Genomic DNA, 24,300 nt, shown 5'->3' with positions numbered 1-24,300 from the left:
GTGCATGATATCAGGGCTATAGATAATGCCAGAACAAGGCAAAGAACAGGAGATGTGTTCGTTGCCATGCACAACAGATGCTGTCTCAGGCAGCCTCCCCTGTGAGCTGCTGATGCAGACAGGGCGTTGTGGTCTGCACTGCTGCAGAGAGTGCCCTGAGTTCCATCAGCAATGCTGCCCAGAGCCTTGCAGAGCAAATTCTGCATCCCAGGGCCAGGAAGTAGCAGCAGCCAATCCATGTGACTTCAGCAGATTGTGGGGCCGTGGCAGTGGAGCCATGCGGGTCCCCAGGTCACAGCCAACGTCTGGTTGTGCTGATTAGGGCTCATGGGCTGGGGCAAGGTGGAGCATGGGGGGCTGGTGCTGAGATAAGGTGCTATCGGGCTGTGCACATTTGGGTTCTGGTGTTCGTGGGAGGGAACAAGTTGAGAGGGTATTTAATTTCATGCAGCTAGTTAGAAGCAAGAGTTGCTTCAGGTTGATAAATTTATGAGTTGGGATGAATGTGCATGCAGGTCAGATCTGTGACTCTGGGCTAAGGAAATCCTCAGCAGTTATCTGCCTGGGGCTGCAGCTGCTGAGGTTGCAGTGCTGTCTCTTCCTGCGGGTCTGTGCCATAGGGTATGGGGCACACTGAGCTGAAAAGGAGGTCCCTGCAGGTGTGGGGTGCTGAAGCCAACAGGAAACATTCCCTCCAGCACTCCTTCTCTCAGCCCCTCCTGGGGGGCTGCTCAGCTCCTGCTACAGCCCTGCAGGCACACACTACATTTGGCCCCAGCCCCTCTGTTATCCCATCCTGAGTTTTGGGCTCGGAACAGAGAAATTCTGGCACATCTTGCTGGAATTGTTCTTTGATGAGCGATCTAATCCTGAGCAGAGAGATTGCAGTCCCCTGCTCTTTTCCCAGCAGCCAAATGCACGTGGAAATGCTGAATGGCCTGATTGCAGCAGCTGCCCAAAGCACAGGCCTGGCACCAACACCCGGAGCCAGGAGAAATGTCACCCTGATAACGTGCAGGAGCTGCATGTGTTTGCTGAGCACTGAGAAGGGGCTGACTGTGGACGGGAACCTCCTGCTTTCAGCACTGGCCCAGCTGCAGCGTGGTGTCCTGGGATGTGTTGGAGGGCACTTGCACCTCTTTGCAAGGTCACCTGCTACTGCTCAGCCCATGGTGCTCCTGCAGCTGCAGGGAAGAGGAAATGCTTCCAATGCTCATTGCAGAGGTGTGGGAGGAAAATATAAAGGCAGCCTCATGCCCAATTTCCTCTCTGCAGGAGCCTCACCTGGGATGCTCATTCCCTGCTCCTCTGGGACATTTCAAGGCATCTCATTTCATGATGAAAACACGATAAAGGGACATGACCATACTGGAAATGAGACCAAGAGCCCTGCCTGGCTCTGCATGTTGTACCCTTGCTGAAGAGCACAGGCTGCCTGCCAGCCTTGGCCGCATCCCAGTGACCTGGCAGGGCCTGGACTGGGGCTGGAAGCACTTCAGGGCTGCACCGCTTGCTGGGCCTGAGAAACACTGGGCACAGTTCAGGACCGTCGCTGGGTATGGTGCATCTGAACTGTAGGTGTTGTTTGGTGGAATTGAATCATATTTTACAACACAAAAGCCTCCCATACCAGGTACGGTGCAGTGCTGCCCGTGGCAGCCCATCTGCCATCCTTGGCAGCCATTGCTGGAAAGATGCTGCTGCCTGGCACGGGGTATGTGCACCAAGCACATCCTGCAGCCTCCAGGGTGTGTTCTCCCAGAAAGGGGCCCTGGATACACTCTTGAGTGCAAGGCTGGATCAGAGTGCAATCACTGCTTTCTGCCAGCCTGTACTGCAAGAGTGTTCTGCAAGCGTGTGGAGATGCAGACCAATTTTCCCTTCCTGGAGATTTCATCCAGTCCTCTTCCTAGGTGAACAGGGCTGAGTGGACGGGGCACTGTGCAGGTACAGAGGTCTGCCTGTGAGCAGTGGGCTGTGCAGCCTGCCCAGGACTTCTATGGAAACATTTCAATAGATGCTTCTCCATGCATCCAGCTGGACTGGGGGATTTGCGTGGCTGTGGGTGAGAGCAGCTGGATCCTGCGTGCACCGTGTTTGATGCACCATGTTTGCACTTTAAATCTGCGCAAAGGACATGGCTGTGTTAACATTTCAGTCCTCCCCTTAATGTTTCCTGTATTGCTGAGTAGAAACAATCTGACCTTAGGGAAAAGAAATTAACGCAAGAATCGATTGCTTTGTATTTTGTGTAAACAACTTTACAGGGTAGAACAACCTCATCATTTACACTGTAGAGACAACAAGCTTTTGTGCAGGCTCCTAGTGAGCGTGCAGCTGAAGGACACATGCATATTTTATATTTGTGTGACCCTCATTTCAGGAGCGCACCCAGTAGTAAACCCTCAGAGCAACGGCTATCTCGGAGTGCGGGATTCAATAGCACGGCAGTGCCCAGGACGGGAGAAGCTTCAGACACAGGCACTGCTCTGAAACTTCACAGCTACAGCTCTGAGAGCGGCTGAAGCAAACACTTCCCCACAGTCCGATTTGGCCCTGCATCATCTGGCCCGGTTTGCTCATGGCGACCCTGCGTGGACCCATCGCTGCTGGAGCGAGGGAGGGTGGGATCACCCCAGCCCTGCCCAGACACGGGGTTTGGGGTCGAGGTGGGCACTGTCCGAGGGAGCTCCTGGGGCTGGCGGTGCGCGGTGCCCGTCCCACTGCTCGCTCCGCTGTCCGTTCTGGTGCCTGGTGCCCATCCCAGGACCTGATGCCTCTCGGCGCACAGCGCACATCCAGGTGAGCGTCCCGGTGCTCTCTCTGATGCTTGGCCCCGTGCCTACGCCAGCGCTCGCTCCGGTTCCCTTGACGCTGCCAATGCCCACCCCGGTGCCCTTCCTGGTGCCGGAGCCGCCTGAGCAGCGGGGTCTGGGGGGCGGTGGCCTCGCGGAGGCGGCGCCGTGCCGGGGAGGGTCCGGTGCCGCTGGGCGTGGCCACGCCGGTGCCGGGGCCCGTGCCGGGGCTCGGGGCGCTCCTGTTTGCAGGGCGGCGGTGCGGGGTGCGAAGCTGCGGGAGTCGATGCTGACCGTCGAACTCGCCGCCGCTGGAACCATGTCCCAGCCCGAGGCGGAGCGGGCAGGCGGCGGCTCCGCGGTGGAGCCGGGGCTCCCCGGTAGGGCACCGCACCGTAACCGCGGCCGGAGGCCCTCGGGACGAGACTCCCGCCGCGCTTCCTCCCGCTTCAACCGGCGGAGTTCGGTGGAACTGGAGCTGCTGGGCTACCCGGGGCCGAGCGTGGGGTCACCGCCGCCGCCGGGCACCGCGGCTCACCGTGAGCCGGAGGAGACGGAGAGCGAGGAGGTGGAGACGCGCGCCGTGGCCACTTCTCCCGACGGCCGATTCCTCAAGTTCGACATCGAGATTGGCCGGGGCTCCTTCAAAACCGTCTACAAGGGGCTGGACACGGAGACAACAGTGGAGGTGGCGTGGTGCGAGCTGCAGGTACGAGGGCAGGGTGCGCACCTGCGGCACGGCACGGCACGGCACGGCACAGCTTGGAATGGCACAGCCCGGGTAGGGGGACTCAGGGAGGCAGGGACCCCCGGTGCCTCCGCAACGCACTCAGCACTCTTTGCTGCAGCAGTGGGGCCAGAAACGTGGGGGAGGTTTGGACTCCTCGTGCGCTATCGCTGCCCCGGGACTCGGCTCCGTGCTCATCGGCCCTCCCACCGTCGCACGCTGTTTTCCCGTTGCTGTGTCACTGCCTGAGCTACAGAGCAGTCAGAACGCTCATGGAGTGCCTGCAGCCCCTGCCCGCAGCGCCAGCCCTGCTTGGGGGAAAATCTGTGCTGCACCCCACTGCTTTTTGGGTGTTCATTAGCTCACAGATCGCCCTTTGGAAGGGCAGACCGTAGGGGAGCTGTCTCAGTGCCGGAGCTGGCTTGGAGGTGTGCTTCGATAGCTCTCAGAATGCTCTGGGGCACGTGCTCCAGGTAGCCGGGGGCTGGGTGCGAAAAGGTTCGGGGTACAGCATGTCCTTACTGCTTGTCAGCTGCTTGTCCTTGGTTGAAGTGGTGCATGTGGGCCACCCACATGTGGTTTCTATGATGCTTCCAGGTGCTGTCTGCTAACAGCATCTGGACCTATGGCTTCCCATGTGTCTCAGCTTCCCGATCTCCTCCCCCACTGCTCCCCAACAGCAGGATACGATGCTAGGCAGCTGAGGACAGTGGTAGAGGTACTGCTCCTGTGATGCCTCCTCCCCTTCTGCACATGCTGGGAGCAATCCTGCCTGTGGCAGTAAGGCTGCGCGAGCAGAGCCCGGTAGTGGGGCTCCAGATTTCTCCTTGCAGCCCCCAGGGAGGGGCTTTGGTGAAGTCCAAAGTCTCCAACAGATTCTTGCCCCGGGGGTGGCTGCTGCAGCCGGAAGGTCCAAGTCCTTGTTTACAGAGAAAAACATGTCTTGCAAGTTTGTTGTCTTGTTCCTAAAGCCTTGGTGCGGCCGCATGGGATGGCTGAAGCCCAGTAATGCAAGAAGAGATCCTTTAGATAATGGTGCATGACTTTGGAGGGGTGACTACAGCCTGTGAGAGGAGGATGTGGTTCTCCTCAGTATTGTGAGATGGGGCGACTGCTTCAGAGAGCCCAGAGTCACTCAGCACTCCTCTTTTGCTATGCCCGCATTCCCTTGTAGGACCTCTGAGCTCCTGGGTGTGCCCTGCAGTGCCAGAAGCCACAGCTCTGTGCTGGTGAGGGCAGCGTCTCTGGTGGAAGTGACTTCCTCCAGAAGAGCCACTCATGCCCTGCGCATCCCACCTGGCTGCCTCATGACCCTGCATGCCCAGCCTGTGTGCCCCACTGTGCCGCAGTCACAGCCATGCCAGATCCCGGAGCTAACAGCACAGCTTGGTACTTGAGTGCTCTGTGCTGGGCTGTGTCCCCTTGCGTGCCCAGCGTCCCTAACCAGGGTGTCTGTGGGGATTGGACTGCAGTCCCCAGCACCTGCCCTGCAGCAGGGGCTCTGCCTGTATTCTGAGTTCTGCTTGCAGCTGGGCTGGCACTGTGTGCCAGTGACATTCAGGTCCCTGGGGATGAGAGCAACACCCTCTGGCTGGAGCAAAGACAGCTCCAAAGCGGCCCCCTCTGCTCTTTATTCAGTGTATCTCGTCCCCAAGTGGACATCCAATGAAAGTCTGGCAGCACATAAGCTGTCAAAGCTTGTTTTTTTTCAGCAATCGTGCAAAGAATCAGACACTGTGACACAAATACAGGATTTGGAACCGCAAATAAAAATGGTTGTGGTTCTGCCCTTTTAAAAATAGCTTTGTCCCTTGTCTTTAACAATTCTCCTTTTATTGCCTTTAAAATATAAATGAACACCTAACCTCAGCCCTGAATGCAGTTCCGGTCCCAGGAGCCTCATCCAGCCACCGTGGTGCCTCCCAGACCCAAATCCCGGCTCTTGTCCCAGCCCTGCCTCACCGCCAGGTTGCCCAGTGCCTTTTCTCTGCCTTCCTGTAAGACCCCCTGGGGACCTCTTTGTCCCCGCTGCCCACAGCCTGTGCAGTGCTGTCTGTCCCTGCATCCCACAGACCCGCCGTGACCTGTTTATGCTTTCCAGCTTTAGATTTGAGACTATTTCTGTTAGATGCTGAGGGTTGGGGAAAAGGAGGAAACAGGGAGGAAACCAGAGGCCCAGAGTGGGATTAGCTGTAAATATGTTGCCAATGCATAGTTTTTCAGTGGGGACCCTTCTGGAGGGTTGCAGGAGCCGCCCCGTGTGGTTGGTGCTGCCATGCCACCAGAAATCTGCCCTGGATCCTATGCTGGTGGGAGGCTGAGAGCTGAGTGGGGGTTGCTTGACGGGGATCTAGGGGTTTGGGAATGGAGCAGGTGCTTGTGCTCGTGCAGGATCACTGGGAGAAGAAGGGGGTGCTCTTGGATTCCTGTGTGGATGCAGGGGCTGCGTCTTCAGGGCTTTGAGTGCCCAGCACCTGAACCATTCCCACTGAGCACCTCTGCAGATATCCCTGGGTGCCCCCCTTCCTGGATGTGACTCTGAGCTCTGCCCAATGTGGTCTTTCACTGATTGATGCTGCTGGGACCCTCTGGCTGAGGTGAGCAGCACAGGAGTGCCATGGGCACTGCTCCAGCTGGGCATTGCCTTACACTTCAGTGAACCTCTGCACCTTCCTCCTCACCTCCATCTGGCCCCAGCTCTGCAGTTAGCCCTGTTGGGCATGCTAACAGCCATCTCCTGGCCCTGGGACAGGGCAGGACCGTTTCCCCAGCACTCCACTGCCACCCCCAGCGTCCTCCTCTTCCTCATCAGGAGGTGTCTGCTAGGAAAGAACACTATGTCCCAGGCCGACAGCTCCGCTGGCAGCCCCAGCTGTACACTGTGTGCTGCCCTGCACTGCAATCCCAGTCTGAGTGGCTCCTGTGTGGCAGGGACCGTGCTGGGCACTGCTCCCCGTGCATGGCAGGGCAGGGCAGAGCCCTTGGGGTGCCTGGTTCCCTCTTTGGAATGGTGCTGAGGACGAATCCATCACAGGCTTGAGGAAAGAGTGGGGCTCCCTTGAGCCTTGCTTCAGGCTCTCTGTGGGACATGTCTGCATGCCATCTTGGTCCCCCCTCATCGGACTCAGGGAGCCACAGTGACAGTCCTTGAGTCCTGGCCACAGCCTGCACGGCTGCCCCTTGCCCTGCAGCTCCATGGGGTGCAGCTGAGCCCCTGAGCTCCTTGCAGCTCTCCAGTTGGATGGTGGTGGGCTGGGGGGGCAGAGTGTGTGCTGGTCGGCTCGGGGGCCTTGGGCACTGTTTTCCTCTCTGGCTATGAAAGATCCCATTCATCCACTGTAGCAAGGCTCAAGTTCTCCTCTGGGCTGAGCTGGGTCCCTGAGCATGTATTAAAGAAGAGAGGGGATTATGAAGCAGCTCCAGCCCAGCCGTGGGGCCAGTTATGATGCAATGAAAATATTACAAAAGCTGCCTTGGCTGTTGGATGGTGGCTGCCAGCCAAGGAACCGTGCATGGGGCGGGCAGCACCCGGCAATGGGGGCACCTCATAAACACTGTTGGCACTGCAGCTACCTGGGCTCTTGGGACTCTGTGCCAGCTCCTGGGATCTGTGCTCCTCAGTCCCTTTGGCTCTATGCTGAGTCGTTGCACCAGGGCGGTGCTGTGGGGTGCAGGGTGAGAGGCAAGATCTTGCTCCTCCTTCATCCCCCGTTCTGCTGTAGAGGGCTGCGTCCTCCCTGCAGCCCTGCTCAGTGCCTGTGTCAGTGCTCTTTGGCTTCCACTTTAATTAACTCTAGCTGGAGGAACATGGAAAAACCTGGGCTGGAGCCTCCCACGCCTGCTTTCCCCAACAAAGGCCTCATTGAAGAGGGCCGGCTCCCTGCCATGAAGGTGCCCAATGCCTGAAGCTGCTGTGTGCAGTGGAGGCAGGAGCTGCCCCGGATAGGGGCAGATGGGTCTGCACGAGGCAGACTAACGGGTTGAGCACTTGGCAGTGTGGGGCTTGCAATGCCCATTCTGGTAGTGGGCACCATAGGGGAGCCAAGTGCAATGGCTGCGGGGCTGGGCAGGGTGGGTTTCACATGGGCAACTCTGCACAGGGGGATCTTCAGCCATCCCTCCCCAGCCTAACGGGCAAGGCAAGCGGCTCCATCGAGCCATGCGTTAGGCTGAGCGCAGGGAGGGGGGTGGGATGTGGCAGCCTCACAGCCCCATGCCCCATCTCACTACCCACTGCCTCCACAGACACGGAAGCTGTCCAAGACAGAGCGGCAGCGCTTCAGTGAGGAGGTGGAGATGCTGAAGGGGCTGCAGCATCCCAACATTGTTCGCTTCTACGACTCCTGGAAGTCATCTGTCAAAGGGCAGATCTGCATTGTGCTGGTCACTGAGCTAATGACATCTGGCACCCTTAAGACGTGAGTGGGGGCTGCTGGATTGGAGCGTGCAGGGAAAGAGAGGTGGGGGAGGGCTCTGCTTGGAGTGATGGCCAGCACATGGGCTGGGGGGCCCCAGGGAGTCACATGGCAGTGCTCACCCCTGGCTCCCACTGCACTCCTGGCACCGGCAGCTTGGCTCAGATTTGGCAGCGTTTTCTGTGTTGCCTTTGCAGAACTTGCCTGGGGAGGGGGCACAGGGAGCCCCCGGCTGCTGCATGCCCTTTACAGCTCAGTGGTGGTGGTGGGATTGTGGTCAGGCATGGGGCATGGCGCTGCATCAGTGCCTGTGGAGTGCTCTGGTGCCAGCCCTGTCCCCTCGCAGCTATCTGAAGCGGTTCAAGGAGATGAAGCTGAAAGTACTGCAGCGCTGGAGCCGTCAGATTCTCAAAGGGCTGCACTTCCTGCACACTCGCTCACCCCCCATCATCCACCGTGACCTCAAGTGCGACAACATCTTCATCACCGGCCCCACCGGCTCCGTCAAGATCGGGGACCTGGGGCTGGCCACGCTCAAGCGTGCCTCCTTCGCCAAGAGTGTGATAGGTGGGATGGGGGCCTGGGGGACGTGGAGGCACATGTGGGAACAGGCTCATTGCTGAGCCATGCTATGTGCCCCCAGGAACCCCTGAATTCATGGCTCCGGAGATGTATGAGGAGAAGTACGATGAAGCGGTGGATGTGTACGCTTTCGGGATGTGCATGCTGGAGATGGCCACCTCGGAGTACCCCTACTCGGAGTGCCAGAACGCTGCCCAGATCTACCGCAAGGTCACCTCAGTGAGTGCCTCAGGGCTGGAGGAAGGGGCAGTGTGGTGGGAGCTGCTGGACCTTGCTGCTCCTGAGGTACTCCACTTGGCAGGTTATGCAAGAAGCTAAAATTAGGCTGGGAGGTGAGAGGGTGCTCAGCTCTGCAAACTTTGCCAGAGCCAGCAGAGGGTAGAGACGCCCATGTGCCTCACCCCGTGCACTCATAGGGTGGAACGGAGCTGCTTGGCTGCTCTGTCCCCAGGGCATCGTGGCTGCCCCGGCCAGACCCAGCCAGCTCCTGCCTTCTGGACTGGAGGCCCAGTGCTGGATCCAGCTGTCAAGCAGGGTCTGGCCCCACAGGGCACTGTCTTAGGGTCACCACGGCACCCTGCAGCTGCAGCCCGGAGGTTTCCTGATGGGTGCTGTCTCCTCCTGCCCAGGGCCTGAAGCCCAGCAGCTTCTACAAGGTGAAGGTGCCTGAGTTGAAGGAGATCATCGAGGGCTGCATTCGCATGGATAAGGACGAAAGGTGTGAGAGACTGGGAGAGGACACGGTGCTGCAGAACCCTGCCCTGAGTGTCTGCACCCCTGAGTGCACCCACACACAGTCCCTCTGTCCTATCCCTTGCTGCCACCCAGAGCAATGTGCTGTGAGCCCACACTGAGCAGCGCTTTCCTCCAGATACACCATCCAGGACCTGCTGGAGCACTCCTTCTTCCAGGAGGACACAGGGGTGCATGTGGAGCTGGCTGAGGAGGATGATGGCATTAAGTCAGGGCTCAAGCTGTGGCTGCGGATGGATGACACAAAGAAGCTGCATGGCAAGTACAAGGACAACAATGCCATCGAGTTTCTCTTCGAGCTCTACAAGGATGTGGCAGAGGAGGTGGCTCAGGAAATGGTGGGTGCTGCAGGGTGGAGGGGATGGGACACTGTGGGGATCCCTGCAGACCGATACAGCTCCACTCCTGTGCAGGTCGTCCTGGGCTTTGTCTGTGAGGCTGACTACAAGCTGGTGGCGAAGGCGGTGCGGGACCGCGTGGTCGCCATCAAGCGCAAGCGGGAGAAACTGAAGCGTGCGCAGGATGTGGTGCCACAGGCTGAGCTGGGGCAGGCGCCGGGCGTCCTGCAGCTGTTGGAGGACCTCAAGTCCCCACTGGCACCAGGCATCCCTGCACCTGCCCCAGCCACCACCGGCTCCAGGGACTCTGTTTTCAGCAGCACCTTCCCACCAGAGCCTGAGGAACCTGAGGCTGACCAGCACTTCGTGTACCGGCACACGAGCTACTCCTCGGCCACCTGTATGTAGGCACAGGGAAGCAGACATGGGGCTCTCCCGCTCCTCCAGCCACACCTGTGCATCGCACCCCAAGGCTGTGTTTACTAAAGGGGAACTGAGAGCTGGGGTTCCCCTTTAGTAAGCACAGCTGGCCATGCTCACATGTGCACTTGTTTGCAGCTGACTGCGAAACAGATGGCTACTTGAGCTCCTCTGGCTTTCTCGACTCCCCAGACGTGTCTCATCGCAGTGCTTCAATGGGGACTCCCACTAGCCCCCCACCCACCCGCTCCACACGTTGCTTCCCCACGGTGAGCCCATGAGGCTGGGAGGGTTGGGGTAGCAGCGGTGGTGGCACTGGTTCACAGTATCCCCTCCCCACAGAGCATTGCAGTGCAGCTACCCTCTGAGCGCCTGCCCACAGCCAGCGGCTTCTCTTCTCCAGTGGACAGGTAAGCACTGGGATCCTGGGCTGGAGCTGTCTAGGAAGGGGGCTGCAGGTGGGGACAGCCACACTCATGTACGGGGTGTCATGCAGCTATGCCTCGGATGTGGCATCGGGCATGAGCGACGGCTGTGAGGGGCTCTCTGCTGGTGAGCAGAGCAGCAAGCTGCCAGCCAAGCGGGCAGTGGGGAGGCTGCAGCGACGCAGAGCCCGGTCCCGGCTGCGCATCACCAATGTAAGTGCCGTTGTGTCAGGGTGAAATGCATCCCTGCTGCCTCTGCTGAGCCCTCCATGCTGCATGCAGATCTCCGACAAGAACGATCGGGTGGTGGAGTGCCAGCTGCAGACCTACAACAACAAGATGGTGACATTCAAGTTCGACCTGGATGGGGACAACCCAGAGGAAATCGCAGCTGTCATGGTGAGTGCAGGACTTGGATAAGGGTGGGGAAAGGGCAGCCGTGGTTCTGAGCATCACCACACTGCCCCACCAGGTCCACAATGAGTTCATTCTCAAGTCGGAGCAGGACAGCTTCATCCACCGCATTCAGGACATCATCCACCGTGTGGAGACTCTGCTGCGCAAGGACGGGCAAAGCGCATCCGAGCCACCCGAGAGCCCCGAGGCTGTGTGTGTCACCGGCCATCCTGTGAGTGCCTGGTCCCAGCCCCCCACGCTGGGACCCCTAGTGTGGCTGGGGGTTGGCTGGTGCTGGAGCAGACGCTGCGGGTGCTGAATCTTTCCAGCCCCAGCAAGAGCAGCCCTGCAGCTCCGGGTCATGGTGCTGTCTGCATGACAGAACTGAGGCTCTTGTCCCTGCTTGCAGTGGAGATGGGTTGGGGATCGGTCATGCTTTGGTTCAGCTTGTTCCAGCACTGAGCTCAGCTTCTCTTTCCCCAGCAGGCAGAGCTGCAGCTGCAGGAGCTCTCACACTCCATCTCCTCCTCCTCACTCAGTGGTACGTCCTCACCTCTGTGTGAGCTCTTCCTGCACCCCCGGCTGAGCCAGGAGGGTTCTGGGAGGCCTAGATGGGCTAAGTGTGCCCTTGTGCCACAGACCTGGGCTGCACCAGCCCCAGCACCTCGCTCCAGTCACCCACCCTGCCAGCGCCGAGCAGCTCCCCATTGGAGAATGACCTCTCCAGCCCTGCAGAGCCACTGCCGGGCTCCCCTGCAGGTACTAGGCCTGGCAGGGCAGCACTTTCTCTACCCAGGACTCCCAGCCATAGCCCTGCCAGCTGCAGCACCTTTGCCAGACTTGCAGTGGCACAGTGCTTGGGGCTGCTCCCTGCTCCTGATGCTTCTCTTTCCTGCAGGCTCGGCGCAGCCCTGGCCTCTCATCTCATCATCTCCATCCTGGATGACAGCATCACCGGTGCTCCTACAGACACCCCCAGGCTCTTCAGGAATGTCTGTTCCCCCTGCTCTGCCAGTCCCCTCATCCCCCATCCCCAGTGGACCCAGGAGTCCCATGAGCCCCCCCGTGACCAGCACACCCTGGTCCCCAACCACCCCCCTCCTGTCCTTGGCCAATGTCTTTTCCCTGGCAGTGATGAGCGTGGCCCACACGCTACTGCCTGCTGTCTCCTCCATTGCCAGCTCAGGTGGGCACCTCTACCCCCCGCTGCTGCCTCGGCCACAGAATCTCGTCCTTGGGCCCCCACGCTTCGTTTACCCTGACCCTGCCAGTATGGCAAAATCCTCCCTGTCTTGCAGCGGGCCTCTGGGGGCTGACGTCCCTGCTATGGAGGGGCCCGTGCCATTCTCTCCTCCGACTGCAGTTCCTCTGTGCCCCACCGGAGGTCCCTTGACGATGCCAAGCACAGTCATGCCAGGGAGCCCGGAGGGCAGCACAGTGAGTGTGGGGCTCTGTGGAGCCGTTTGACGTGGGCCTTAATGCTTGTGTGCTGGGTTGGTGATGGGACACAGAGCCCTGCAGCACGGAGATGCTCCAGCACAGAGACAGCCCTGAGGAGCTGGGAGGGCTGAGCAGGCCAAAGGTCACAGTTGTGGGAGCAAAAGCAGAGGTACTGTAGTGGTATAGTGACAGCATACGGGTGCCTGCAGGTGCCGTTTGTCTCCCTCAAGCCCGATCACCCACTCATCGTCTCAGAGTCGCCAGCATCCAGTGTGCCCAAGGCCCGGCTGTCACCCATCAATGAAGGTGAGGTGGGGAAAGGACTGTGCCCACAGGGGCACTGCAGCATCCCTGGCGTCCCACTCACCCCAGGCCCCATGGATTCCCCCCAGAAGCCAAGCCCCAGATCCTGGGCCGCTTCCAGGTGACACCATCCAAGGAGCCAGCTGTCACATCCCCAGTGCTGGGCAGCAGTGAGAGCAAGCAGCACGGCACAGAGTTGGCGGTGAGCAGCTCTCTGCTGCCCACCACCTCTGGCACAGGGAGCAGCACGAGCAGCAACTCTGACTCAGAGCTGGAGATGGCAGTGCAGAACCCTGAGGAGGAGGCAGTAGCTGAGGAGGGGACAGCAGTGCCGGCAGAGAGTGACCGGGAGGGCCCTGGGGAGGAGAGTGCTCCGCAGACGGTGCTGAGCCAGGTATGGCTGAGCCAGTCCCGCAGCTTGTCCTATGTGAGCAGCGATGACAGTGAGAGCGAGGACGAGGAGATCTGGGAGGAGCTGCAGACCCTGCGCCAAAAGTGAGCAGCCCCATAGTGAGCTCGTGGCTTCCTGTGCACACCAGGGGTGGGGAGCTGTGCTCATTAAGGCAGAAGGACGATGCCCTTTTGCAGGTCACCGTATGTACATGAGGCTCAGCTCCCATTCTCTTTCCCAAGGCACTTGGCTGAAGTACAGCTGCTGCAAAGCACCCAGAAGAAGGAGATTGAGGAACTGTACCTGCGGATGGGGAAGCAGCCCCCGCTGGGCATCGTCTCCCCTGCTGCCATGCTCTCCAGCCGCCAGCGCCGCCTCTCCAAGGGCAGTTTCAACCCCTCCCGCCGCAACAGCTTGCAGCGCCTGGAGTTGGCGCAGCCCCCAGGTACAGCCCCAGTGATACCTGCAACTCCCAGCTAGGATGGGGCTCCCAAGGCTGAGCCTGTGTGAGGCACAGCTCAGTGCACCCACTCAGGACTGAACTGTCCCAGCAGGAATCATGCGCCGGAATTCACTGAGTGGCAGCAGCACTGGCTCCCAGGAGCAGCGGCTGAGCAAGGGCGTGACATTTGCAGATGATTTCAGCTGGATGGTAAGGGGTAAGGGGTTGGTAACAGCCCTGCGGCACTCCCAGCCTGCCCCAGCTCATCAGCACCTCTCTCCCACAGTAGCCAGCTGGCCAGGAGTTACTTCATGAGCTACCTCAACAGTGTGCCTGCTGCCCCCGCAGGGGGTGAGAGAGCCTCTGCACCATCTAGAATGATGGTGGGCACTCACCTCGGGAAGCCTGGCCCTTTGCCTTTCTGCACCCTATCAAGACTTCACTGTTGGCACCTGCTGCTTCTGCACCAGACAGAGGGCTGTCCCCACACTTGTCCGATATGCTCTTTCCTGTGTGCCCCAGCCCTGTCTCATCCCAGTGGCACACAGCCATTTGCTTGAGCTTGGCCCCAGAAGCAGGAGGGATGAGTGCTGACACTGCTCATGGCATCACTGTGCTGCACTTTGCTCCTGGCTCCAAGAGCAGAACTGAACACCCCTTGCATCCACTTCACCCCTGCCACCGCGCTGTCCTGCATCCATCCTTCAGTCCACGTGCACAACCCAGGGCCACCTCACAGCTTCACCTCCGGCTCCCCAGCTGCTGTCCATGGCTCAAAGTGCCACTTTCCTCTTGCAAGCTGCCAGGACCAAAGCTGGCTCCAGAGCAAGATGATGCCACCCTCAGCCCCCTAAAAAATGACAGCCCAGTGCATTTTGTTACAAACTGAAGTCTAGAAAGTGTTTTCATAAATACAGATTAAATACCAAGCATGTCTGTCTCTGTCTATGCAGTTGGGGTTCATGCAAATTTGAGTCAGATGATAAAAACAAAAAATGGAGAATCCCCCTACATCTGCAGGTGTCCAGGGGCTGTGAGACCCCAAGTGGAATTCTGGTCACCAGGTGACGTAGCAGCAAGCATCAACCCAGGCTCTAGACATGTTTATTGCGCAAAGGCAGCAAGAGCCCGATCCCATTCTGAGAACATGTCCCTAGCCAGGACCCCACTGTGCTCTGGGACAAAAGGCCCTGCCTGCAGGGTGTCCTGACACTGTAACGAGTAGCACTGCCACGCAGGCCCCACGCGACTCTGGTCTCCTCGAGGCCGTCGCCGGGCCAGGCCGGGCTCAGCTCGCAGCACTCTTCTGCCGCTCCCAGGCCCGTGCCCGCGCCGCCTCCGCCTCCTGCTCCAGCTCGTCCAGAAACTGCTCCTGCGACACGGAGTAGAAGGTATACCCGTCTGCGGAAGGGGTTAAGGAACACAACAGCCCTCCGCAGCCCATAAAGCCCGCCCTCCGCCTGCAGGATACAGATGCCCGCGGTGACCACGCCGATGCCGAGGGCCAGCAACACGTTGCGGCTGCGGAGCTGGCGCTGCAAGGCGCGCTGGCGCTGGGCGCGCTCCACCTGCGCCATGAAGCGGCGCTGCTCAGGGCTCAGCCCCGGCTCCCGCTCCGGGTCAATGCGCCGCGCAAACGCCGCCTCCCCGACAGGCTCCCTCGGCGCCGCCATCTTCCCTACCGCGACTTCCGGTAGCGCAGTGACGCCACACCCGTCCGGGAAGCGGGCCAATCGGGAAGGAGCGCGGGAACACCAGCGGCCTGAGGCGGAGCGTCGAGTGATTGGCTGGCGCCGGAACGTGGAGGGCCGTAGAGGGCGCGTTCTGATTGGTGGGGACGCTCCCTCAGGCAGGAACCGTACGCACGTGCTAAGGCGGGACGCGCTGTGCCGGTAGGGCTGCGTCTGCGCCGCGCGCCCCGGGGCTCCTTCCGGAGGCTGCGGGTGGGTCTTCCACTTTCCGGCCGGTCTTCCCAGGCCGTAAGGGCTGCCTCTGCCTGGTTTTGTGTGGCTTTTGGCATTGGTAGTTGTGAAGGGTTACTGCCATTACTACAGCCCTCGAAGTTTCAGATGCAAATTGCTAAATGCTGTCCCGGGTGCCAGTATCATCCAGATTCTCCAGCCCAGATCCGCTCTTTGGTGAAGTTGCTCCTGAGATTATCGAGGACACACTGATCCACCTGGCCATGGAGAATGAGCAGCACCTCAGCATGCTGCCCGGCCCTGTGGGCTGCTTCAGGGAGGCACGCGCTGTGGGTGAGGTCCTGCACAGCCACCACTGGCTCCTGCATCACTGGACTGCTGTACAGCTGTGTCTGCTGGCTGAAGTTTGCTGCAATTAGGTGGTTTTTTTTTTTTTTTTTGTTTTGTTTTTTGTTTCTTCCAGAATTTATATTCCTTCTGTCTGAAAAATGGCACCTGGACCAACCAGCAAGGTATCAAGCAGTAGAGCTACTTGAAAGGTAAGAAAATGCTGAGCACTTCTCATCTCTAATGCAATTGACACCATGCATACCCTTTGCTGGTCACTCAAACTATATGTTTTTTGTATCTGGAGCTTCGTCTCTTGAATGATAATTTAGATCTATAGCTATACATGTACTGTGTACATACAGAACTGCTTGTCTTCATTTTTCCTTACTAGAAACGTTTCTTGTAGGTTTATGATCAAGCAAGTAGAACAAATCTGTACGTCCCCCCGACAGAACGTCACAGGCGGTGAAGAAGGCAGAAGCCAGAACTCTCTGCAAGAACAGATCTATGACACATTTGTCCTACGGCTGGTGTCGTGCATTCAGCTTGCGAGCAAACTTTCCTTACACTATAATGTAACCTATATGAGCCTTTTCCAGCTACATTTTCAGTATTGTAGAAAAGTATATAACCTCTCTAAGTAATACATTTTCTCTCTGAAAATCAGCAGTGATAGCAACACAAAGGATAGCAAAATGAGGCCCCAGTCTCTTGCATTTCAGGCAGATTAATTGTAACTCATCTTGTAAAAATGTGTCAGGAAATGTTCCCAGTACAGGTCAGGAAGAAAGTACAGGCAGCTGGAAATCCCAGCCTGTGGCTGTCAGAACACAGAGAGCTACAAAGAGCTTGTCTGGCGACTGTGTGCGGGTATAGAGAACCTAAGGGAAAATTCTGAGCTGTATTTCTCATGCCAGTTTAAAAGGCATGTTGGGCAGCTGTGGGAGCATGCAGTATCAACACCACAATGGTTTGTGCTTAAACTCAACGGGAGGAGTAAAGCAATGAGGACACAATAGTGTGGGTTTTTTTTCCTCTTAGGCAGTTAACAGTGACACAGCTGTAAAATTTCTGCAATCCTTAAAATACTCATACACTAAACAAGAGTTGCTTGAGTCAGAGCTTGCTGTTTTGGAAACTCTGCAGTTCCAGATCAATGTGTCGACTCCACTGGCTTACATTGAACTGCTTCTAGAGGTTTTAGGTAAGAGCATTATTAAGAGAATGGTAAGGAATTTTAAGAGCAACAGAGCTATTACTGCAGTATAGCTATCTGAAACGAAATGTCCCATGTTACATATCTTTTCTTACTATGAAGGCATGTGAAACTTCTCAGACTTGACCTTTCAGATGAGAATTTGTCTATAGTAGAATCTGCAGGGTGTTGTCTGACAGCCAGTCCTGTCCCATTCAATAAAAGGTTGCTTTAAATTCACTAAACTTAGTACAAGAACACATTTTCTAAAATGACTTACCATTTACTTTGCCCAGGTCTGACAACCTGAATTTCAGGAGTGTAATGGCACTGAGATTGAGAGGGCCTTGTGGCATTCAGAAACAAGGGGCAGTTGTCACAAAACATCTGTATTCTTCACTTGCAGTAACTAATGCTTCTTTCTAACTCAGTTTGTTGATCCTAAATGTTTGGGTAATTGTGTATGATCTCTACATCAGGACATAATGGCTGCTTACTTCCTGCAAAACCGCTGCATCAGATGTGCATACAACTACTAGACTTCTTCTATCTTAAAAGAGATACCATCTATGACACTTTACTGAGTATTGCCATTGAGAATTTGACACCAAGTGAACTGCAGATGTAAGTGGCTTACATTAATTAAAACCTTACAAAAGCATACTACTATAATTCTCATTATGCTGGGTTTTTTTCTTGTCTTCTTTTCTGACATCTGTTTTTAAGTATCTTAATTTGGGAAGCTTTCAATATTGTTGATGAAGCATAATATACCAGTTCAAAACAACATGCTTCACCACTTTGCCCTTTGCTTTAAGGGCAAGCTAGGGAAGTGTTTAACTTCATATTAAAAATCCAGCTTCAGTACTGTTAATTAACGTTAATAGTATCAAGCTTTATTTGGACTGACTATACAAGCTAAACTGTCTGCAGGCTGTACAAAGATTTCCAGTGTTCTTGAACTAGCATCGTTTTACACCGTTACATGCTTTTACTTGTGCAGAGCAAAGTTCTTGATAGTAAAGGAAGATTTAATGCTCTTGGCAGTTGGAATCATCAGCACAAGTGCTTTCGTGCTAAACCCTGAGCACTGGAAGAAGGTACAGTCATTTCCAAACACATTACCTCTACGTGTGGGGAAAAAAGTGAAGGTTATTTATATGTTTAAGAACAGACAGAGCTTGGTAGACTACTGGGAGTGAAAGTGACATCCTTTGGTTTATTCGCAGGAAGTGTGCATGGTTTTTTAAGTTAGGTCAGAGGGCACAAAGGCAGTTCAGCAGCAAGGCTTGTGCTGGTGTTACCATCAGCTTATCCTCCTGCCTCAGCTTTTGTACAGCTCGAACTCAGTGAGTCAGTTTCATTGACAACCGGACAATTTTCTGCCCAAGCTGCTACTGAATAATAAGCAGTGCATTGCAGAAAGCAGCTTTTTCATTTTATTTCTTTAGTAGAGGCAATTCATTTAAAAAACAAACAAACAAGAACAAAAAAACCCACCCCTTGCTCTGACATACAGAAAGGTTTTGACTTAAGTCAAAAACATGACTTGGGTTTGTGGAGCATTATTATTCTTCTTAGATATGGGTAGGGCTAAGAAGAAGCTCTGTAAATTAATGTATTTTAGGTACTGTAAATAAGTGGTTTTTTTTTTTTCTTTTTCTTTTTTTTTTTTTTTCCCCTAAGGTTGTGGAACATTTAAACTGTATTACTGGCATTACTTCACAAAGTATCTCGGAGTTTTCATATGCAGTACTGAAACACGTTATTGGCAGCATCACTCCAAAACAGCCCCACAGGAGGTAGAAGAAAAATGCCAAAGACTAGAATTATGCCTTTTATATACAGCTATCCTCTGTATCTATTAGTTAGTTTGTTAGTAGCAAAGTTACTCTTTTGATGGTATTTCACCTCCTGTGATACTACACAGGGCACCCAAATTGATTTTCTTTTGATTTTGAATACCATGTCTGTTCTGTAATACTTCATTTGCTATGTTTAATTTAGAAAAGCTTGTTCTTCCAGGCTATGCGCTCGCGCTGTGAAGACAGGTACACAGGAACAAAGCAGTGTTTAGAACACCTTTTTCAGCTCCAAAAGCTTTATTTTAAGAGCTACATTTAACTTACTGAATACGTTTTGTTTGAAAACTGTAAGGAGTCTTAATTTGAAAAAGCATTAATGTGAATGTTATTCAGCTTGGTCATCAGTATTGCTACAAGTTCACAAGCTCAGTTATTACAAACCGGGCTGTACTGTGCTGCTGGTTCAAAAACTAACTTGTTTCAGACAGCTTGCTGCAGCCAGGCTGCTTGTCAGTTTTCCCTTTGCCAGTGGTCAGAGGCTTGTTTGCTCTTGCCTTCAGCAAGCCAGCTAGCTGAGCAGTGTTGTGGAAAGAAAAACTCTCACCTGTTTTGAAAGCTGAGTGCAGTTGTCAAGGCAGCAGGTGCCTGTTCAGCATAGCTGCATAAGTGCTGAGGGATGCTTAGGCTGTGACTAGTGTTAGATGAAAGCAATCTCAGGGTAGAACGGGCTGTTTTATCTTTGGTGTTACTCAGTGCACCTCTGTGCAGTAACACGCTACAGCAAGTATTACAAATAAGTGATATCACTGTAGTAACGGTATTTTGCAGTTTCAAACCCTTGTAAAGTTCGGTGGCAAAAAAATGTAGATATGACTTAGAAAATATTTATTTTAAGCTGTACTTCTTCAGTGACCAAACAGACCTTCCATGCGTTTTTCCACAGTAGTCCCTGTTAGAAACATTTCATTTTTCTAACCCCTGTTTTGTTAAGCTGTAACAGTAGTATCAAACTCGCTGGCATTTTGAAGTTTGACAGTAACTTATATACATATCTATAAACATCCAAAATGCCAGTTTAATGTCTATTCAGTAGCTGATTTTTTTTCAAATTCAGTTCAGCTCAATTATATAATTTTACCTATTGCTTTTCTACATACTACTTGCAATAACGTTTTTTTTTATTTTTTAAATAAAGTGTCTTGTGAATTTTTGGTATTGTAAACATTTTGTACTGGTTAGTATTCAGAGACTTCTTAATTTGAGTTTCTCCAATAAAATGCAGATGCTTTACAGTTGCCTTGACATGGTTATTTGTTATAGAATTGGGATGAGACCCAGGCAAGACCCCACTTCAGGTTAGTTAGCATGAATTTTAGTGCTTTTGTCCATTGCTCCTCAGAGTTGAATTGTGTTTTAATAGAGTAAGAACCACCGCTGCCACCTGTATCTTCAATCTTTCCTTTCTCCACGTCCATCCTGTATCACAAAGATTATTAAGAAGTTACTAGAGCAAGCATTTAATTTCAATGTAGTGTTAAGTTCTGATCTTTAAATCTGATACTCACATTCTTAGTACGTTATAATATTTTGTTTTTAAAAAAAAAATGCAGCAAGCCTCAGACTTCCTCACTTGAGGAACTAGCCTTAAATCTCAGACTTATAGCAAGGGTGATAATCCTGCATGCTACAAAGAACATGAAATGATCTCCAAAAGACAGGACTGCAAAGCAAGCAGTGCTGTGGACAGGTCCAGAGGTCAGCTAACAGTGCTGAGTGGGACACCATACAATGTGGTAATTTGATGTTATTTGGCAACACTTACCTATAAGGCAAACAAAACCGAGTTTCACCTTTTTCCACTTCCTCTTTAAACTGCTGCACACAGTCCAAGAAAGCCACCATCGCATGGTCAAATTTATTGTCCCAGAAGAACCTTAGGCCTCCAGAACAATACAAGGGTAGCTCCTGGGGGAAAAAAAATTAAAAAAAAAATTCAGGCACCTTAAGCTTTCACTTTAGATGCTGTCATTACAAATCTTTAGTCTGTGTGAGGCTTAAATTTAGGATGCTTACTACAGTAGTTCGTAGCATGTAACAGCTGCAGTTTGTCTCATGCTAAGCGTGCTACGTGAATGTTAGTGGTTATCGAGAGAAGACTTGAGTTCCTTATCACCAACAATCTTCCCAAATCAAATTAACTTCCTCTGACCAGCTGCTCTGTGAATGCAAGAGTCCGGCCTTTTTTAATGCTCCTGGATGGCAGAGTCAGTGGCTTGATATGACATGGAGTGAAACACTACGTGTTGAAAGCAGGGTAGCCAGCTCTCCTATGCTATAAATTCATAAAGGTGTACTCTCAAGAGCAGACTTGGTCTTCTGTGTCCTTCAGTATGCGCAGGGATCTGAGATGTTCCAGGTCTATTTTCTGCGACTCGTGCAGAATTACTTACCTTCGATTTGTCTGTGAGGGACTCTAAATACGAGTGGTTGCCATACGGTACAAGGCGGTATCTGAAAGGACATGCAGTTCACGGGCAGGTGAGTCTAAAAGTCTTTATCCAGGTTGTAAGTGAAATGTGAAATGCAAATTATATTGCATATACCTTTGAAACTTCAGGCCCATTTTGTTAGCAAGGGCATGCAGTAACAGCACAGTCTGCCCCCAGGCTGCATTGATCTCATTCCATTCTACAGGAACACTGGGGAGACGGCCAAGTCTGAAGTTATTTATTGTGCCAAACTGACCACTGTGCCTGTGATAAGAGGAATTATAAATAAGTGCACTGGGGCAGGAACAGCTTTTAGCATGCTAACCAAACAAGGGCAACCTACAAACAGCTACAGAACACGCTACCAGTCACACAGAATGAAGGTTTGAGGACCCTGATTTGAAAGTATATATAAATATCAACAATGTTTTGCTTTCTATGAAGTTCCTTTGGGAAAACAAAAACAAGCTGCGTGCTCTCTGAAGCCTGACAGAAATTTGGCCAGCACAACAGCTGCCTGCTGGTTAACATGGTTAGCAGAGCCATTTTGCAGGCTCCTCACACACATCTGCAAACTGCAGCAAATCTCTGAGATGCCACTAGTGGGAGATGGGTCCATTTTCTGCAGCACAACTTGACTAGCACCTCTTCTGTCAAAAGCAGTTTTATTTAAATGGTTCTATATTGCAGAATCTTAGCAAACTGAAGCAATATTCCAGTGTCTACGTTACCAGATGTGGAAAGTTGCATTGAACACATTAGTTTTCTTTAATTTATCCAGTTGCATCTGAGCATAACGCATTTGGTTCTCCACACTTTTCAGCTCATCATCTAGCTCCAGTTGTTGTCTCTTAAATTCACAGTATTCTTTCTGATACCTTCAAATAAAATCAAGACAAGAAATGCTAGGTACAAGGCTCTTACAGGAAAGAATGTAAGCGCTCACATGATATGCTAGAATTATTTTGGCGTGTCCAGCTTCAGTTTTGCCAAGAACAAGCTTTGTGCATTTGGGCATTAGTCATAGGTTTCCATACTTTATAATTTCATTTATCTGCCAGCAACTGCAGTTGCAGTTCACTCACTGAGCTTCTTCCTGCTCCAGTCGCTCCGCCTCTGCCCTGACTCTTTCAAAGTCTTCAGCCACAACCTTGCGGTTCTTCTCAACATCTTCTAGCTCCTGAATCAGTTGCTCTTCTTCCAGTGCAAGTTCTTTCAGTTCTGTCTGCAGTTTCTCCTTATCATCCTCATTCATTTTTTCCAGTATCTCCAGACATCTCCTGGTAGGACAGTTACATGGTTATCAGAATGGAGACCCTGAAAAGGCCCTCTGCCAATACTTTGTAGTTCTATGACAGGCCCTGCACGCGAGTAGAAGTACAATCACAAACTCCAATCTTACAAGTGCATCGGCTGTATCAGTGGAACAAGGTGGTGATGGAGGACCTGCTGCTGCCTGTGAACAACTGCAAAGTATGTGGATCTCACAGTGAGTGCTCCCACCTGGCACCTTGGGCAGGTGGGGTCTGTCACTCCAGTGAGTGCACAGACTTCAGTTTGAGATCCTCAGAAGTAAGCGCTTAATCTCAGTCAAAGTGCTAAAGTCCAGAGCTTCCATTGCTGGCTATGGAAAGCAAGATAAGCCTATTTTTCCCTAGCTTCCAACTAAGCCAACTGATTTCCTGACCAATTCCATATTACTCACTTGTAGTTCTGGCATTCATTCTCTGTGATATTAAGCTGTGTGTCTAGCTGGTCTAGCAGAGTATCTGTGCACTCCTCACACAGGGGGTGATCCACATCCGTCTGCCCAGACATGATATCAAAGAGATCACCGGTAACCTGGAGGAGAAATTCACCATTAGTTCAAGCAAAGCTGCAGACAGCTGCCAGTTGCTTCCCAGCAGATGGGCTTGTGGCTCTTCATCTGACAGAGTATTTTAAGAGATTAAGTCTTGATTAAAAATAAGCCAGTTATGCTTACTTAACTATTCATTCTCAAAAATATTTGAAGGCCAATGCCATGACAAACTTTGCACTTCAACCCCTTCACACTGTCTAGAAAAACTAATGCTATAGTCATGGAGTCATAGAATATTTAGGGAGAAAAAGACCTCTGAGGTCATCAAGTCTAAAGTACCCAAGTTTACCAGCTCGAGTACAACTTGCCTTCAGTCTTCTGCTGAGGTTTTCCATCGTGCCTCCATCTGATGCCTCTCCAATCAGCGTGAAGCTGTTGGCGCTTTCTGTTGACATCATTCTTGGAAAGAATTTTACCGAGAATTGAATGCAGAGGGCTTAAGGGAACCAGGCTGTGCACGAGACTTAGATCTAGGGCAGTTCTCAGGAAGGAATAACACAGACAACACACCAGAAAAACGGCTGAGGGGACAGGAGTCAAAGGAGCTCTACCAAGCCTGTTTTGTGTTAACCCACAACTAATTAAGTGTCCTCAGTATATTTACGGGGCTTTAAAGGGCTGTTCCTGAGTGCGTTTCAGAGCCCACGGAAAACACTTCCAGAAGCAGGCTTCAGAAGTCTCCGCGCGATCCGAGGCACACAGCACCCCTCCCACAGCGCTGCCCGCCCCCCGGCCCAAGGCAGGCACGGCGCGGCGCGTCCACCAGCTCTGCCCTGGCCGCGTACCTGGCTGGCGGGATGAACCTCCTGGAGACGCCGTCCTGCCGGCCCTCCGCGAAGGCCTCCTGCAGGGAAAGGCACCGCCGTTACCGGGTCCGCGGTGCGGCCGCGTCCCGCCCGTTCCCTCCTCGTACCTCGCTCAGGGCGCTCTCCTCCTGCGCATCCCCGGGCCGGGCAGGCGCAGCGGTCAGCAGCGGCGCTACGGGAGAAAAGCTGTCAGCGCCCGGCGCTGCCCAGCCGGCCCGTCCCACCCCCCGCGCTGTGCCGGTACCGGTGAGCTCCTGGATGGTGAGCCGGTCGAGGATCTTGAAGGAGGTATCGAGCTTCAGCGGCTGGCTGCAGCGCTGGCACACGAAGCTGACCTGCGTGGTGCAGGCGGGCGCCCGCCCGCCCTCCATGCCGTTCCGCTCCGCTCAGCCCCTAGTCCGCACCACCGCCATCGTCTCCGCCGGACGTGACGCACAGCCCGGCAAGGTCCTAGCAGGCGTGTGG

The 24,300-nt window shown here is 53.8% G+C and overlaps 5 protein-coding genes across 7 annotated transcripts in view; 2 read left to right on the top strand and 3 right to left on the bottom strand.

Moving 5' to 3' along the window:
* Positions 1-10,001, bottom strand: part of EZH1 (enhancer of zeste 1 polycomb repressive complex 2 subunit) — a 32,947-nt gene extending 22,946 nt beyond the window's left edge. Inside the window, exon 1 of the mRNA XM_048927109.1 lies at positions 9,998-10,001. The gene's annotated coding sequence lies outside the window, so the exon portion shown is untranslated. The remainder of the gene's footprint in view (positions 1-9,997) is intronic.
* Positions 2,982-14,359, top strand: WNK4 (WNK lysine deficient protein kinase 4). Of its 2 annotated transcripts, none has more exons than XM_048927100.1 (20): positions 2,982-3,504; positions 7,768-7,940; positions 8,284-8,504; positions 8,581-8,804; positions 9,149-9,237; positions 9,391-9,610; positions 9,686-10,010; positions 10,169-10,299; positions 10,373-10,440; positions 10,527-10,668; positions 10,738-10,854; positions 10,928-11,083; positions 11,338-11,392; positions 11,491-11,610; positions 11,750-12,288; positions 12,501-12,597; positions 12,684-13,089; positions 13,228-13,430; positions 13,540-13,637; positions 13,714-14,359. In XM_048927100.1, the coding sequence occupies exons 1-20, from the start codon at positions 3,082-3,084 to the stop codon at positions 13,714-13,716; spliced, it is 3,810 nt and encodes a 1,269-aa protein (XP_048783057.1). In that variant the 5' UTR covers positions 2,982-3,081; the 3' UTR covers positions 13,717-14,359. The 2 variants fall into 2 exon arrangements, with proteins under 2 accessions (XP_048783057.1, XP_048783056.1); XM_048927099.1 differs by having other exon boundaries at positions 11,335-11,392.
* A 155-nt stretch (positions 14,360-14,514) lies between these two features.
* On the bottom strand, positions 14,515-15,187 carry LOC125684722 (cytochrome c oxidase assembly factor 3 homolog, mitochondrial). Its single transcript, XM_048927132.1, has 2 exons — positions 14,899-15,187; positions 14,515-14,828 (listed from the first exon to the last, which is right to left on the bottom strand). The coding sequence occupies exons 1-2, from the start codon at positions 15,098-15,100 to the stop codon at positions 14,716-14,718; spliced, it is 315 nt and encodes a 104-aa protein (XP_048783089.1). The 5' UTR covers positions 15,101-15,187; the 3' UTR covers positions 14,515-14,715.
* A 48-nt stretch (positions 15,188-15,235) lies between these two features.
* On the top strand, positions 15,236-18,678 carry CNTD1 (cyclin N-terminal domain containing 1). The gene is made up of 6 exons (XM_048927133.1): positions 15,236-15,682; positions 15,813-15,888; positions 16,086-16,254; positions 16,721-16,883; positions 17,354-17,498; positions 17,878-18,678. Exons 1-6 carry the CDS (start codon positions 15,511-15,513, stop codon positions 18,074-18,076), a joined length of 924 nt encoding a protein of 307 aa, XP_048783090.1. The 5' UTR covers positions 15,236-15,510; the 3' UTR covers positions 18,077-18,678.
* A 5-nt stretch (positions 18,679-18,683) lies between these two features.
* BECN1 (beclin 1) lies at positions 18,684-24,281 on the bottom strand. 2 transcript variants are annotated; one of them, XM_048927114.1, is made up of 11 exons: positions 24,080-24,281; positions 23,943-24,007; positions 23,815-23,873; positions 23,338-23,428; positions 22,874-23,010; positions 22,254-22,448; positions 21,900-22,046; positions 21,283-21,432; positions 21,130-21,190; positions 20,502-20,644; positions 18,684-20,155 (listed from the first exon to the last, which is right to left on the bottom strand). In XM_048927114.1, the coding sequence occupies exons 1-11, from the start codon at positions 24,204-24,206 to the stop codon at positions 19,987-19,989; spliced, it is 1,344 nt and encodes a 447-aa protein (XP_048783071.1). In that variant the 5' UTR covers positions 24,207-24,281; the 3' UTR covers positions 18,684-19,986. The 2 variants fall into 2 exon arrangements, with proteins under 2 accessions (XP_048783071.1, XP_048783072.1); XM_048927115.1 differs by lacking the exon at positions 21,900-22,046.
* Positions 24,282-24,300: the final 19 nt, after the last annotated feature.

The sequence above is a fragment of the Lagopus muta genome, chromosome 25 (assembly GCF_023343835.1).
Source record: "Lagopus muta isolate bLagMut1 chromosome 25, bLagMut1 primary, whole genome shotgun sequence".
Lineage (NCBI taxonomy): Eukaryota > Metazoa > Chordata > Aves > Galliformes > Phasianidae > Lagopus > Lagopus muta.
Note: the sequence above shows the minus strand (reverse complement) of the source record. Positions and strands in the feature narration are given on the sequence as shown.